The sequence below is a fragment of the Oncorhynchus keta genome, chromosome 22 (genome assembly GCF_023373465.1).
Source record: "Oncorhynchus keta strain PuntledgeMale-10-30-2019 chromosome 22, Oket_V2, whole genome shotgun sequence".
In the NCBI taxonomy this organism is placed as follows: Eukaryota; Metazoa; Chordata; class Actinopteri; order Salmoniformes; family Salmonidae; genus Oncorhynchus; species Oncorhynchus keta.
The window spans coordinates 1934408-1950335 of record NC_068442.1 but is presented as its reverse complement, the minus strand read 5'-3'; the positions used below and the strand labels follow the sequence as shown (position 1 = coordinate 1950335).

The following is a 15928-nucleotide window of genomic DNA, read 5'->3' as shown; positions in this document are numbered from 1 at the left end:
CTGAATGACGCCTTTGTGTTACTTTACCGGTTTAGTCTGGTATTTTGGATCTATCAAGCCTGTGTAACTTTTGAGTGATTCTAGTGATCTTCTCCCCTCAGGTCCTCCACAACCTCTGCCCACTCTGCCTCTCTCCACTGCAGCCTGCAGTGCCCCTGCCAGCATCAGAGGGGAACCACAGGCAGAACTACAGGTTGTGGCTACAGCTGCAACGGTGGAGCCACCCCGGCCACGCCCCTCCACAGTCACCACCATCCACATGGGGACTAAATGACGTCAGGTTCCGCGGGAGGTCAGTTGGGAGACCACAGAGCTTTGAGTTGGTATTCTAATTCAGCCCCTCAGAATTCCAGAATTTCTCTCCTAGTCTCCCATCCCGCCCATTATCAGCTGTTGGGATTGAGAACTTGAGGACTCTGTCTGTACCCAACCACAGTAAGTGTATTCAGAGATGTGAAATAAAATGGAGAGCTCACAGGATTTCCTATTCTATCAAACAGACAATCATATCTGTTCGACATGATACATGCCTATTTGAACATTCTACTTCCTAACGGACCACAGGTCTGGTGGTGAAGAGATGAGGAAGACCACTGTCTCTCTCTCTCTCTCTCTCTCTGTGTACTGACCAGAGGGTTTAGTTTCCCAGTGTTTAAATTGGGTTTGTGCACTCGGTACGGAGTAATTGCAACACAAAATGTTCACCTCTTATAGAATTGTTCACTCTAAAATATGAACACGGACATTGAAAATATTGTACTGTAAAATGAAAATGAGCCTGGCTCCTGAAATGAATACCGGCACCTTTGTCATTCCACTTCAAGCACTGCCGTGTTGTAAGACTCTCCTCCAGAAGACAAGAAGAACGGTTTTGTATGGGACATTGGTGGTGTTATGAGGCCACACTACGCTAGGTTGAAGATGGAGAAGGTTAAGACAACGTAATAATTCCGTGCAGATGCGTTCGAATAGAAACAAATTCATTGGACCAGCGCTGGAGCGAAAATGACTGGGAGTGAATGTTAGCGGTTCAGAAAGTTTGCCATCAAAGTGGAAAATAAACACAATCGTAGAGAATATCTGTTAACTACTCAGCCAACAAATAACTGAACTGTTTTACTGTCATTCTATTAGTTTAAACGTTTTTTTTAAATTTTATTTCAATGAGCTACAGACACTTTACTACTTGATTCCCCAACCGCTGGTCACGTTTTCAATGCTTTATCTCCTGTAAAATCAGCAACAGCACTGGTCCAATGAATGTGTTTCTCTTCAAATGCTGCCACATGGAATTGTGACGTTTTTCTTCTCCTTATATGGGAACTCGTCATGTTTTTATTATAGTCTTTGTTATTGCTGTAATTCTGAGACTGTGAGTGTCAGGGGCATCACGCCCTCTATGCCTTGTGTTCAAAATTGCACCCTGAAACCATTGTGAGGAGTTACTTTTATGAAACTGAAACAGCATTCAAGGATAAAATAGTGGTGACTTCTTATTCTAATTTCTAGTTTTCATTTTTAGCTGCAGTTAAGGTTGAGTAAAATCACTGGTTCGTTATTCCCCTCTGTAGGGCATAGCGGTTATATATATATATTTGCTTTATGTTTTCTGGATGTATAATGTCAGAGAAACACATCTATCTGCAGAATCATACACACACCTGTGAATGAAGTGCTTTACTGGTGTGAGACAACTGGCAAGAGCAGTTTTGACGGCCGGTTGTGACGGTAATGCCGGTTGTGACGGTAATGCCGGTTGTGACGGTAATGCCGGTTGTGACGGTTATGCATATTCATCGTACACTTTTCCTGATTGAAAGGTATTGAATGATTTATTTTCTTATTCTGACTCTTGTAAGAACTTTACTTACAGGGGAAAGAAAATTGTAAATGTGTCACAAGACTTTTACGTTGTAATGTATAAACGGTCAGATATGTTGTCAGTAGTAGGTTGAAATGTATAGTTGTTACTTATGAATAATTGCGATGTAACTCTGATGCCATCCTTAGCATAAGGATAGCATAGCTTTGTGACGTGTTCTCAGGGAGATGCTCTGACAATTTGATGAAATGAAATCCCAGTTATGATGCTGAGGTTCACATTTATGATGATGATGATGCATGTATTGACTAAAGCAAGCTTTGCATATTCTTACGTGTCCCGTCAGGACAGTTCAGCTCATAATTAAAACAATTTGGTGGGGATGAACCTTACGTGGAATGGACAGTTTGATATATCCCATTTTGGGGGCATTGTTTAAAAACTAATAATAATTGGGATGAGACTGAAATGATGTGTATTATAACAATGACCACTGCAATAGAGTTCAATTTAAACACATATGACAAACTAAGGAATAAAGATTGAAGTCATTTGATAATCAGTGCGCCATTGCAGAATAATTTTGTAGGAGCCTGTGTAGTATAGCCAACTTTAGTTACCTGTGCTGCTTTGCTTCTTCCCCCCAGGCGCTGGCTGTTCCCACAAGTGCTCACACACTGTTTGGTCAGTGTACTTTCATACCCATCCTTTGAATTTAGCAGCCAGTTGCTGTCTCTCTCACTGTCCTCACTCTCTGTCTTCGCTCCTCTCTCCCAAAACGAACGGTCTTCACGCTGCAAAGGAGGAGGGAAATCTGTCTAGCAAGCGTTTTTTACCTGTGATACCACTGCTTAATATTTCAATGTTCGACATGGAACAGTATATTTGCTTGGATTGCAGTGTTTATTGATTTTCTACGTTACAAATACTGTATGTTCTCTTCAAAAACAGCATGATACAAAGCACGAAATATAAAGCTTTTACAAAGCATGCATGAAAAGCACTTTGTTTGAGAGATACTGTGTATATAGGTTGTGATAAATTGGACTACAAGATGACTAACTCTTGAATAAAATCAAATAAAAAGTAAGAATATACTTAACTCCAGGGGGTTTACTGTGGAGTGCTATTGCAAAGCAGTGTCTAATAAAACATAAATATTACACCTGTGGGGTACACGACCGGTCAAAGGTTTTAGAATACGGTACCTACTTATTCAAGGGTTTCTCTTTTGGACTATTTTCTACATTGTAGAATAATAGTGAAGACATAACCTATGAAATAATCATGTAGTAGCCAAAAAAGTGTTAAATCTCAAATATATTTAGATTTGTTTAACACTTTTTTAGGTTACTACATGATTTCATAGTGATGTCTTCACTATTAGTCTACAATGTAGAAAATAGTCAAAATAAAGAAAAACCCTTGAGTGAGTAGGTATTCTAAAACTTTTGACCGTGTGTGTGTGTGTGTGTGTGTGTGTGTGTGTGTGTGTGTGTGTGTGTGTGTGTGTGTGTGTGTGTGTGTGTGTGTGTGTGTGTGTGTGTGTGTGTGTGTGTGTGTGTGTGTGTGTGTGTGTGTGTGTGTGTGTATACACACATACAGTACCAGTCCAAAGTTTGGGTCTTTCTTTATTTTTACTATTTTCTACACTGAAGAATAATAGGGAAGACATCAAAACTGTGAATCACATATGGAATCATGTAGTAACTAAAAAAGTGTTATACAAATCAAAATATATTTGAGATTCTTTAAAGTAGCCACCCTTTGCCTTGATGACAGCTTTGCACGCTCTTTGCATTCTCTCAACCAGGTTCATGAGGGATTCACCTGGAATGCTTCCCAACCGTCTAGAAGGAGGTCCCACATATGCTGAGCACTTGTTAGCTGCTTTTCCTTCACTTTGCTGTCCAACTCATCCCAAACCATCTCATTCTGATTGAGGTTGGGTGATTGTTGAAGCCAGGTCATCTGATGCAGCACTCCATCACTCTCCTTGGTCAAATAGCCCTTACACAACCTGGAGGTGTGTTTTGGGTCATTGTCCTGTTGAAAAATAAACAATAGTCCCACTAAGCGCAGACCAGATGGGATGGCGTATCGCTGCAGAATGCTGTGGGAGCCATGCTAGTTAAGTGTGCCTTGAATTCTAAATACCCTACAGTGTCACCAGCAAAGCACCATCACATCTCATCCTTCATGCTGGGAACCACACATGCGGAGATCATCCGTTCAGCTACTCTGCGTCTCACAAAGACACAGCGGTTGGAACCAAAAATCTCCAATTTGGACTCATCAGACCAAAGGACAGATTTCCACCGCTCTAATTTCCATTGCTCGTGTTTATTTGGCATCCTTTAGTAATGGTTTCTTTGCAGCAATTCAATCATGAAGGCCTGATTCACACAGTCTCCTCTGAACAGTTGATGTTGCAATGTCTGTTATTTGAACTCTGTGAAGCATATACAGTGGGGCAAAAAAGTATTTAGTCAGCCACCAATTGTGCAAGTTCTCCCACTTAAAAAGATGAGAGAGGCCTGTAATTTTCATCATAGGTACACTTCAACTATGACAGACAAAATAAGAAAAGAACATCCAGAAAATCACGTTGTAGGATTTTTAATGAATTTATTTGTAAATAATGGTGGAAAATAAGTATTTGGTCACCTACAAACAACACAGACTTGTAACTTCTTCTTTAAGAGGCTCCCCTGTCCTCCACTCGTTACCTGTATTAATAGCACCTGTTTGAACTTGTTATCAGTATAAAAGACACCTGTCCACAACCTCAAACAGTCACACTCCAAACTCCACTATGGCCAAGACCAAAGAGCTGTCAAAGGACACCAGAAACAAAATTGTAGACCTGCACCAGGCTGGGAAGACTGAATCTGCAATAGGTAAGCAGCTTGGTTTGAAGAAATCAACTGTGGGAGCAATTATTAGGAAATGGAAGACATACAAGAACACTGATAATCTCCCTCGATCTGGGGCTCCACGCAAGATCTCACCCTGTGGGGTGAAAATGATCACAAGAACGGTGAGCAAAAATCCCAGAACCACACGGGGGGACCTAGTGAATGACCTGCAGAGAGCTGGGACCAAAGTAACAAAGCCTACCATCAGTAACACACTACGCCGCCAGGGACACAACTCCTGCAGTGCCAGACGTGTCCCCCTGCTTAAGCCAGTACATGTCCAGGCCCGTCTGAAGTTTGCTAGAGAGCTTCCCAAGAAGATTGGGAGAATGTCATATGGTCATATGAAACCAAAATAGAACGTTTTGGTAAAAACTCAACTCGTCGTGTTTGGAGGACAAAGAATGCTGAGTTGCATGCAAAGAACACCATACCTACTGTGAAGCATGGGGGTGGAAACATCATGCTTTGGGGCTGTTTTTCTGCAAAGGGACCAGGACGACTGATCCGTGTAAAGGAAAGAATGAATGGGGCCATGTATCGTGAGATTTTGAGTGAAAACCTCCTTCCATCAGCAAGGGCATTGAAGATGAAACGTGGCTGGGTCTTTCAGCATGACAATGATTCCAAACACACCGCCCGTGCAACGAAGGAGTGGCTTCGGAAGATGCATTTCAAGGTCCTGGAGTGGCCTAGCCAGTCTCCAGATCTCAACCCCATAGAAAATCTTTGGAGGGAGTTGAAAGTCTGTGTTGCCCAGGAACAGCCCAAAAACATCACTGCTCTAGAGGAGATCTGCATGGAGGAATGGGCCAAAATACCAGCAACAGTGTGTGTTGACCTCCGTCATTGCCAACTAAGGGTATATAACAAAGTATTGAGAAACTTTTGTTATTGACCAAATACTTATTTTCGACCATAATTTGCAAATAAATTAATTAAAAATCCTACAATGTGATTTTCTAGATTTTTTTTCTAATTTTGTCTGTCATAGTTGAAGTGTACCTATGATGAAAATTACAGGCCTCTCTCATCTTTTAAAGTGTGAGAACTTGCACAATTGGTGGCTGACTAAATACTTTTTTGCCCCACTTCATTTGGGCTGCAATCTGAGAAGCAGTTAATTGCCGATTTCTGAGGGTGGTAAACTCTAATGAACTTATCCTCTGCAGCAGAAGTAACTCTGGATCTTCCTTTCCTGTGGCGGTCCTCATTAGAGCCAGTTCACGGTGCTTGATGGTTTTTGCGACTGCACTTGAAGAAACTTTCAAAGTTCTTGAAATTTTCCATGTTGACTGACCTTCATATCTTGTAATGATGGACTGTCCTTTCTCTTTGCTTATTTGAGTTGTTCTTGCCATAATATGGTTTTGGTCTTTTACCAAATAGGACTATCTTCTGTATACCTTGTTACAACACAACTGATGGGCTCAAACGCATTAAGAAGGAAAGAAATTCCACAAATAATTTTTTAACAACGCACACCTGTTATTTGAAATGCATTCCAGATGACTACCTCATGATGCTGGTTGAGAGAATGCCAAGAGCATGCAACACTGTCAAGGCAAAGGGTGGATACTTTGATGAATCTCAATTATAAAATATATTTTGATTTGTTTAACACTTTCTTTTGTTTACTACATGATTCCATATGTGTTATATCAGAGTTTTGATGTCTTTACTATTATTCTACAATGTAGAAAATAGTCAAAATAAAGAAAAACCCTGGAATGAGTAGGTGTGTCAACTTTTCACTGGACAAAAACACTCCTTACTCATCAGAAAAATACGTCAGACTCTTACATGTCCCATTGTGAAAGACCCGTGTTGTTTTCCAAGAGAAGAATTATATATATATATACTCATTTTACTGTGGATATAGATACTCTTGTACCTGTTTCCTCCAGCATCTTCACAAAATCCTTTGCTGTTGTTCTGGGATTGATTTGCACTTTTCGCACTTCATTTGAAGGAAGGCCTTGAAATAGGCCTTGAAATCATTTGAGTCAATCAGAAGCTTCTAAAGCCATGACATCATTTTCTGGAATTTTCCAAGCTGTTTAAAGGCACAGTCAACTTAGTGTATGTAAACTTCTGACCCACTGGAATTGTGATACGGGAAATTAGAAGTGAAATAATCTGTCTATAAACAATTGTTGGAAGAATTACTTGTGTCATGCACAAAGTAGATATTCTAACCGACTTGCCAAAACTATAGTTTGTTAACAAGAAATGTGTGGAGTGGTTGAAAAATGAGTTTTAATGACTCCAACCTAAGTGTATGTAAACTTCCGACTAAAGCTGTATATAAGTATAAACATGTTCAAATCTACATCATTGTATAGTCACACAACATGCGAAAATGCAACACACATGCAAGCGTTCAAACTAGTACAGAAGAATAACAGTAATTTGTTTCTTTAAAATATATGATTTATAAGGTATATCTAAAAGAGAACACCTACCTAAAGTCTTTCCAAAGTATTTCTGGAAGCGTACATGACATTATAAAAAGATACATTTACTATATTATAGAAGGGGGCGTAGCCCTCTGTGTCCTGCCTGCTGTAATACCACTGTTCTCCAGTAGGGCGGTGATGTCTCAGGTAGACTGGCGGTTGTACTCCTGGGGGGGATGCAGGCCGTCATAGTGGAACTCTCGCCACTGCTCGGTGCTCTCCCGTGTCCTCTCGTCTTGCTCTAAGGCCAGAGGTAAGTTATGGGAGGGAATGACGAGGGTAGACGGATCACGCTACTGGATGAAGTGTTACTGGATCAATTTACTGATACACATAGGCTACTGCCATACTGTGCTCTGATTATACACCAACAATAAAAGAGAAACTGTTACAGGAGTAGAATACAAAATAACCTGTTATTGTTTATACTGTATATTAGGGTATTATACACTGTGTACAAAACCTTAGGAACATCTTCCTAATATTGAGTTGCACCCCCTTTTGCCCTCAGAACAGCCTCGATTCGTCAGGGCATGGACTCTACAAGGTGCCAAGCCATTCTTGATACACACAGGAAACTGTTGAGTGTGGAAAAACCCAGCAGCGCCGCAGTTCTTGACATAGTCAAACCGGTCCTGGCACCTACTACCATACCCCGTTCAAAGGCACTTAAATCTTTTGTCTTGCCCATTCACCCTCTGAATGGCACACATACACAATCCATGTCTCAAGTGTCTCAAGGCTTAAAAATCCTTCTTTAAACTGCCCCCCCATCTACACTGATTAAAGTGGATCCAACAATAAGGGATCATAGCTTTCACATGTGTTCACCCGGTCAGTCTATGTCATGGTAGTTGCCATGGTGCCCTAGTAGCAGCCTCTAAGCAAAGATTTCCTGTAAATATGTACAGTTTTTTTATCAGCTGTTTTGCTTTTGAAAACATTGATTTTTATTGCATATTTATTGCATGTTTGTGGTGGTTTTGATCCACAGATTTGCAGATGGACTGGCAGATCAACTCTTTTTGGCTTAGCTAGCTAACTAGCTGGCTAATGGTTCGAATGATGCATCTGGACACTATCAGCTTATTTGTGTCACTTGGTTGCTGGTTCCTGATCTTTTGAAAGCATCAATTGAAGAGTCACCTGAAGCGTGAGAGGAATGGGAGATGCAGTAGAGGAATGCAGTGCTGAGGCAGAGGGCTCCTAGTGAGGACAACTGGCTACTACTCTGAACTGTGTGTGGTGAGCTTTCTGGCTGCCGAGGCATCACTCAAGTGGGTGACATGCATTATGAAGGAGGAGAAGTCCAGTCGCTCCATGAACCAGGCTGGTTCCCCAGAGCAACCCTCTATAAGATCGCCACTAGACCCTTCTTCATCAACCATCTCCCCGAACACATTCCTCTTCTCAAGCCATGATGAACTGCCTCTCTCTATCTTTGGAGGATGCATGAACTCAAAAGACCTGCCCCATATTGGTCGACCTAACGATAGTTAAAGCTACTCATGGTGATGCATTGCTTGTTTTTGTATGAAGCCCATTGAGATTTTGAAAAGCGCTACAGAAATGGAATACATTGTTATTATGGGAAGAGCGGGTGTTCCTAATGTTTTGTACACTGTGTATTATTATTATTATTATTATTATTATTATTATTATTATTATTATACCGTCATGCTCCTCCTCAGCGTAGTTCTCAAACTCATTCCTCTGTTCCTCGTGGTTCTCTCTCTTCCGCTTATCTGCAGCCAGCACCTGCCTCTGTTCAGCTATAGTGGAGGAGAAAAGGGAAGTCAATTCAATTGTGTCACTTGCGGTCAAACTGCACCGACAAACATTACGTAGGATTGGATCTCTGCAGAGTACAGGCAGACGCTGGGGTTGGGCCATGGAATCCTCTCCTAAGTCCTGACACCTAACCTCTGACCTTTTCTTCATTGTTGTTCCACGGGATAGGTCTTTGCCTGCATAACGACTCCCTTTGGAATTTGATTTTGGGAATTCAGGTCGGTCAGGTCGTCGTAAATAACAACTAAATGGAAAAGCAATCAGATGAACAGTTGAAATGGTAAAGCTTGCAGCGTTCCTTCGCAGGTCGGTGGTCAGGGACCTGTGAACTAATGACCCAGTGTAAATAAAACTCAAAAAGGTGACCACCAATATTGTCAACCAAGGGTTATGTCAATCATTGGGATACTGCACTGTATGCACGTCACTTGTTTACACATCGAGAGGACAATGTGACAGGGCCCATGAGTGATATGCTCCGAACTCCTGTCAAAGTATTTGACCCACCCACTCACTTCTACTTGGCATAACCTTGCCACATAAAAGCCCAAAGTCAAACAGGTTCACCCATTTGAATACAGGTGAAAGCCACATTGATGTTGATTATAACGACCTGGCAACAGAGCTGAACCTCACTGTAACCACTCAGTGGTCACACAGATAACACAAACTAACACACACACTTGTTATACTATCCTTGTGGGGACCAAACAATTGATTCCCATTCAAAATCCTAATTTCCCTGACCGTAACTCCTAATCTCTAACCCTAACCCCGAAGTTTAAAACATACTTTTTCCTTGTGGGGACCGGTGAAACGTCCCCTCTTGACTACATTTTCCATGTTTTACTATTCTAGTGGGGAATTCTGATCCCCACAAGGATAGTAAAACCAAAAACACACACACACACACAATCAATCAAATACATGTATAAAAAGATGTGCTTATACAGAAACACAAGCCTAAAACCCCAAACAGCAAGCAATGTTGATGTACAGACCGCCTCACACTATAGGTTTATCCACATTTTCTCGTATGACTTTACTGTGGTTTAGTAGTGTCAACATCTGGCTGCCAAAGGGGCTTTCAAAAAGTAAACATATTTTTCTCTCACTCTGTCCATCTCTCTGACCCCCCCTCCCTCCACTGTGCCTGTGTGTTGGCACATTCCACACTCAACTTCTAACTGCTCTCTCCATACCCAGACTGGATACAAACATCACTCCACCTCGCTCTCTTTCTCTCGTTTTCTTCTCTTGCTCTAACTTTTTTCAGCTCACACTTCAATTTGTCTTGGGTTTCTGCATTAAGTAACTCGCCCCTCTAAACGGCTCTCTTTCTCCAGCTAAACTCTCACCTGGCCGTCAACGGAGTAGTTAAAGAGAACAATCAAACATCTCACTTATGGGAACTTTCACAAGGTCTCCTCTCGTGTCCTAGCGGTTAGAGCGTTGGGACAGTAACTAAAAGGTTGCTTGTTCAAATCCTTAAAGTGGGAAAAATCTGCCGTTCTGCCCTTGAACGAGGCAGTTAACCCCACAACAACTTCTCCCCCGACCTTGATGATGTCAATTAAGGCAGTTTCCCGCACCTCTCTGAGGGGTTGTGGAAAATGCATTCAGTTTTGCAACTTACTACAGTAAGTATCACCTTTCCCTGCATTATACATGTACTTGTGGAAGTAGAGATTTTTGTCTACTCCTCGGTTTTAGCTGAGTAGGATAAAAGGAGGAGAGAAGCTAAATGCTCCATGCTACCCTGTAGCTCCTGTGGCAGCCACCGATATGCTACCGTTTATAGCTGGGTCATGTTCAGTGGGGGGGGGACTTTTGAAACAGAGGTACCATATCTAAACTTGTCCAATGGGAACACTAGGTTTGGTTTTCTGTTGCAACACATTTAGCTACAGTGTGCCCGACTGAACACAACTCTGGTCTGAGGCGGTCTGGCAAAGGTATAGCACCTGAGATGTCCAGGGCTCTAGGCTTTGCAGCTGCCAGTCTTCTCACAGTAAAAACACTATTCTCCAGCTCAGTCCAGCCATAACGGTATTCACTCAGTGTCATAACATGACCTATTCAGCTGAATCCTTTTACATTCTTGCCATTTAGCAGGTGCTCTTATCCAGAGCAACTTACAGTAGTGAGTGCATACATGTTCATATTTGTTCCTACTGGTCCCACATGGGAATCAAACCCACAACCGTGGTGTTGCTCTACCAGCTGAGCCCCACACAGGACTGAATCATTGCAAATTTCGGATAAAACACTGGGACTTCAGCCATTGCTCTATTCAACTGCAGCAATATAAACTCCATCCAGTAATATAAACTCTGGCGTAGTGGAGTAGTAGGCTACCTCTGCAACCAAAACGTTCAGCTGACCTTAAACAGTATTGATCGATCTAGAAGATGTGGGACCAAACCATCCATCTATGCCTACACACACAAGCTACGCTTCATTCATGCATCCACAGACAGAGGCGCGCAACACCACACCCTCCATTGCCAGTTCACCACTGACCGTTGGTGGAAAAACAACCCCAAAAACACCCAAGCAACATGAAAGAGATCCAAACAGAGAGAAAGCTTCAAATCACCGTCAATTTCGTCCTGAGACTTGGCAGCTCTTCTGCTGCGGCGTCTGAAGAAGTTTGCTGCGTCGGCCTCGGGCATGAAGATCTCCCTCAGTGGACCTGAGAAGAAAAGATAAAGAAAAGACAGATTAGCGAGCCGTTGTGCTACAATCGCATAAGAGATGAGAGGAGGGTAGATTTAACAGCAGGCAAAAAAAGAGGGAGTTCAGTAAGGTTTGAAGTCTCAGCCCGCACCAAGACATTAGGTTGCATGTGCTGCAGAAGACGAAGAGGGTTCAGTGAAGGTCGCGCTGCTTACCTCTCGGGTCAGTTGCCTTGGTAGTGGCCTTATCATCGGGGACAGCTGCACTGTCTACCTCCTGAGATACTGCAGGGGTTCAGAGGTACATGATCATAGGACAAAACATCAGATCAGCGTTGAGCTCTCTATCACAATGTTCCCATACCACTATCACTAGTAACAGAGTCACTCTGCCCTCAGACTGCACTCTAGGTTTCTCTAGCGATATCACAGAAAATATGACATGCACCATCCTCCTCAAGTATTCATTCACATCTCGTAAGTATATATTATTCCCTGACAAATACAGTCCCCCTGCAGGCAGACTCACTCACAGGACAGTGACAGGAGCACAGCGACAAGGAAGGTTGCATGCGACCAGGACATCTTGAGAGCTGTGTCTGAGCCGTTGAGGGATAGGAGAGAGGTGAGAGAGAGAGAGAGAGAGAGAGAGAGAGAGAGAGAGAGGGCGGGGGGAAGGAGGCGAGTAAGAGAGGAAGGAGGTGAGAATGAGAGAGAGGGAGAAAGAGAGGTTAAAATAGAGCACATGGCACCCTGGAAGGGGGGGCCGGGGGCCTGGGAGAAGATCAGCTGGATGGAATTTCAGAGGCTTTGACAAACCGTTGGTCAGGGAGGGGAAGATAGGATCCATGGGGACCATGGAAGCAGCGCCACAAAAACGTCAAGGTTTCCTCACATAAGCCACATCATTTCAGTTTTTCAAGTAATTTATCAGTTTGATCTGAAAATCCTCAAAAGTAATATACCCCCGACCCTTAATCTTTGGAGCTGAACTTACACAGTATATGATAAACGGTCCAGATGACCTTTCACCTTGTCTCAGGTGGCACAGGCTCATGAGCACATGCTCTGGGGGCTCCTTTGAGTTGCCTGTGACATCATTTAGAGATTTCAAATGGGAAGGACTCAATGAGAGATCATTCATGCCACAAGTATTACGTTGCAATATTAATTACAGCTTCATAATGTAAACCTGCAGCAAAGTCTTACCCGAGGTTGTGCTGTACATCATTCCACTCAACATAATGCTCCATAACATATTTAAGGGAGAGCTGTAAAAGCTTTGATTGGGTTTGACGTTGACAAATGTGTTATTTTGTCATAACTGCCATGTGTGGAGGCTCGTTGCTGGGCAGGACTCCAGGATACAGCTGTACACCAGAGACTTACTGACATGTACAGTATATTCTTTATGTTTACACCTATCAGACAGGAAAGCAATGGATGACTTGCAACTACTACAACACTGCAATTCACAGTCCTGGAAAGCAATGACAAAACTGATTTTGAGGGCACCGACTTGCCTGTGTTGCCTCCCGCCAAATCTCTCCATCCAGGCAGAACCATATGTACACTGCTCAAAAAAATAAAGGGAACACTTAAACAACACAATGTAACTCCAAGTCAATCACACTTCTGTGAAATCAAACTGTCCACTTAGGAAGCAACACTGATTGACAATAAACGTCACATGCTGTTGTGTAAATGGAATAGACAACAGATGGAAATGATAGGTAATTAGCAAGACACCCCCAATAAAGGAGTGGTTCTGCAGGTGGTGTCCACAGATCACTTCTCAGTTCCTATGCTTCCTGGCTGATGTTTTGGTCACGTTTGAATGCTGGCGGTGCTTTCACTCTAGTGGTAGCATGAGACGGAGTCTACAACCCACACAAGTGGCTCAGGTAGTGCAGCTCATCCAGGATGGCACATCAATGTGAGCTGTGGCAAGAAGGATTGCAGTGTCTGTCAGCGTAGTGTCCAGAGCATGGAGGCGCTACCAGGAGACAGGCGAGTACATCAGGCAACGTGGAGGAGGCCGTAGGAGGGCAACAACCCAGCAGCAGGACCGCTACCTCCGCCTTTGTGCAAGGAGGAGCAGGAGGAGCACTGCCAGAGCCCTGCAAAATGACCTCCAGCAGGCCACAAATGTGCATGTGTCTGCTCAAACGGCCAGAAACAGACTCCATGAGGGTGGTATGAGGGCCCGACATCCACAGGTGGGGGTTGTGCTTACAGCCCAACACCGTGCAGAACGTTTGGCATTTGCCAGAGAACACCAAGATTGGCAAATTCGCCATTGGCGCCCTGTACTCTTCACAGATGAAAGCAGGTTCACACTGAGCACATGTGACAGACGTGACAGAGTCTGGAGACGCCGTGGAGAACGTTCTGCATCCTCCAGCATGACCGGTTTGGTGGTGGGTCAGTCATAGTGTGGGGTGGCATTTCTTTGGGGGGCCGCACAGCCCTCCATGTGCTTGCCAGAGGTAGCCTGACTGCCATTAGGTACCGAGATGAGACCCTCAGACCCCTTGTGAGACCATATGTTGGTGCGGTTGGCCCTGGGTTCCTCCTAATGCAAGACAATGCTAGAACACATGTGGCTGGAGTGTGTCAGCAGTTCCTGCAAGAGGAAGGCATTGATGCTATGGACTGGCTCGCCCGTTCCCCAGACCTGAATCCAGTTGAGCACATCTGGGACATCATGTCTCGCTCCATCCACCAATGCCACGTTGCACCACAGACTGTCCAGGAGTTGGCGGATGCTTTAGTCCAGGTCTGGGAGGATATCCCTCAGGAGACCATCCGCCACCTCATCAGGAGCATTCCCAGGCGTTGTAGGGAGGTCATACAGGCACGTGGAGGCCACACGCACTACTGAGCCTCATTTTGACTTGTTTTAAGGACATTACATCAAAGTTGGATCAGCCTGTAGTGTGGATTTCCACTTTAATTTTGAGTGTGACTCCAAATCCAGACCTACATGGGTATTTCCATTGATACTTTTTGTGTGATTTTGTTGTCAGCACATTCAACTATGTAAAGAAAAAAGTATTTAATAAGAATATTTCATTCATTCAGATCTAGGATGTGTTATTTGAGTGTTCCCTTTCTTTTTTTGAGCAGTGTATATCTATGTACCTCAATTACCTCGTACCTCTGCACATCGACTTGGTACTGGTACCCTGTGTACATAACCAAGTTATCGTTACTCATTGTGTATTTATTCCTCGTGTTATTATCTTTCTATTCTATTTTTCCCATTTTTTTCCCTCTGCATTGTTTGAAAGGGCCCGTAAAAAAGAATTTCACTGTTAGTCTACACCTGTTGGTTATGAAGCATTTGACAAAATTTTTTGATTTGACACACACACACACACACACTGCCAGATCTCTCCATCCAGATGGAACTGAGCTGGCCTCTTTAACAAGGCTGCCCTCTCTGCTCAGCAGAAACTCCATCAGGAGAGTATGCAGACTTTTGTTTGCTTGAGTTTTTTTTTCTTCACCTTTATTTAACCAGGTAGGCAAGTTGAGAACAAGTTCTCATTTACAATTGCGACCTGGCCAAGATAAAGCAAAGCAGTTCGACAGATACAACGACACAGAGTTACACATGGAGTAAAACAAACATACAGTCAATAATACAGTATAAACAAGTCTATATACAATTGTGAGCAAATGAGGTGAGAAGGGAGGTAAAGGCAAAAAAGGCCATGGTGGCAAAGTAAATACAATATAGCAAGTAAAACACTGGAATGGTAGTTTTTCAATGGAAGAATGTGCAAAGTAGAAATAAAAATAATGGGGTGCAAAGGAGCAAAATAAATAAATAAATAAAATACAGTTGGGAAAGAGGTAGTTGTTTGGGCTAAATATAGGTGGGCTATGTACAGGTGCAGTAATCTGTGAGCTGCTCTGACAGTTGGTGCTTAAAGCTAGTGAGGGAGATAAGTGTTTCCAGTTTCAGAGATTTTTGTAGTTCGTTCCAGTCATTGGCAGCAGAGAACTGGAAGGAGAGGCGGCCAAATAAATAATTTGTTTTGGGGGAGACTAGAGAGATATACCTGCTGGAGCGTGTGCTACAGGTGGGAGATGCTATGGTGACCAGAGAGCTGAGATAAGGGGGGACTTTACCTAGCAGGGTCTTGTAGATGACATGGAGCCAGTGGGTTTGGCGACGAGTATGAAGCGAGGGCCAGCCAACGAGAGTGTACAGGTCGCAATGGTGGGTAGTATATGGGGCTTTGGTGACAA

General features: G+C 43.2%; 2 protein-coding genes across 3 annotated transcripts in view; one reads left to right on the top strand and one right to left on the bottom strand.

Annotated features, from left to right (window-relative positions):
- Positions 1-2929, top strand: part of LOC118400908 (calcium/calmodulin-dependent protein kinase type 1D-like) — a 51310-nt gene extending 48381 nt beyond the window's left edge. For both annotated transcript variants that reach the window (XM_035797913.2, XM_035797912.2), the window contains one exon: positions 102-2929. In XM_035797913.2, the coding sequence (XP_035653806.1) occupies positions 102-274 (173 nt within the window). In that variant the 3' untranslated portion in view covers positions 275-2929. The remainder of the gene's footprint in view (positions 1-101) is intronic.
- Positions 2930-6415: 3486 nt separating this feature from the next.
- ucmab (upper zone of growth plate and cartilage matrix associated b) lies at positions 6416-12256 on the bottom strand. Its single transcript, XM_035797727.2, has 5 exons — positions 12202-12256; positions 11885-11953; positions 11590-11685; positions 8873-8971; positions 6416-7440 (listed from the first exon to the last, which is right to left on the bottom strand). The coding sequence occupies exons 1-5, from the start codon at positions 12251-12253 to the stop codon at positions 7343-7345; spliced, it is 414 nt and encodes a 137-aa protein (XP_035653620.1). The 5' UTR covers positions 12254-12256; the 3' UTR covers positions 6416-7342.
- Positions 12257-15928: the final 3672 nt, after the last annotated feature.

What these genes read in the sequence shown, in the direction of transcription:
- ucmab (XM_035797727.2), bottom strand. Translation starts at nt 12,253, where the DNA reads ATGTCCTGGTCGCATGCAACCTTCCTTGTCGCTGTGCTCCTGTCACTG. An exon ending in TGTGCTCCTGTCACTGTCCT is followed by an intron (nt 11,954 to 12,201) that starts GTGAGTGAGTCT and finishes GAACCCCTGCAG; the next exon opens with TATCTCAGGAGGTAGACAGT. An exon ending in CAAGGCAACTGACCCGAGAG is followed by an intron (nt 11,686 to 11,884) that starts GTAAGCAGCGCG and finishes TTTTCTTCTCAG; the next exon opens with GTCCACTGAGGGAGATCTTC.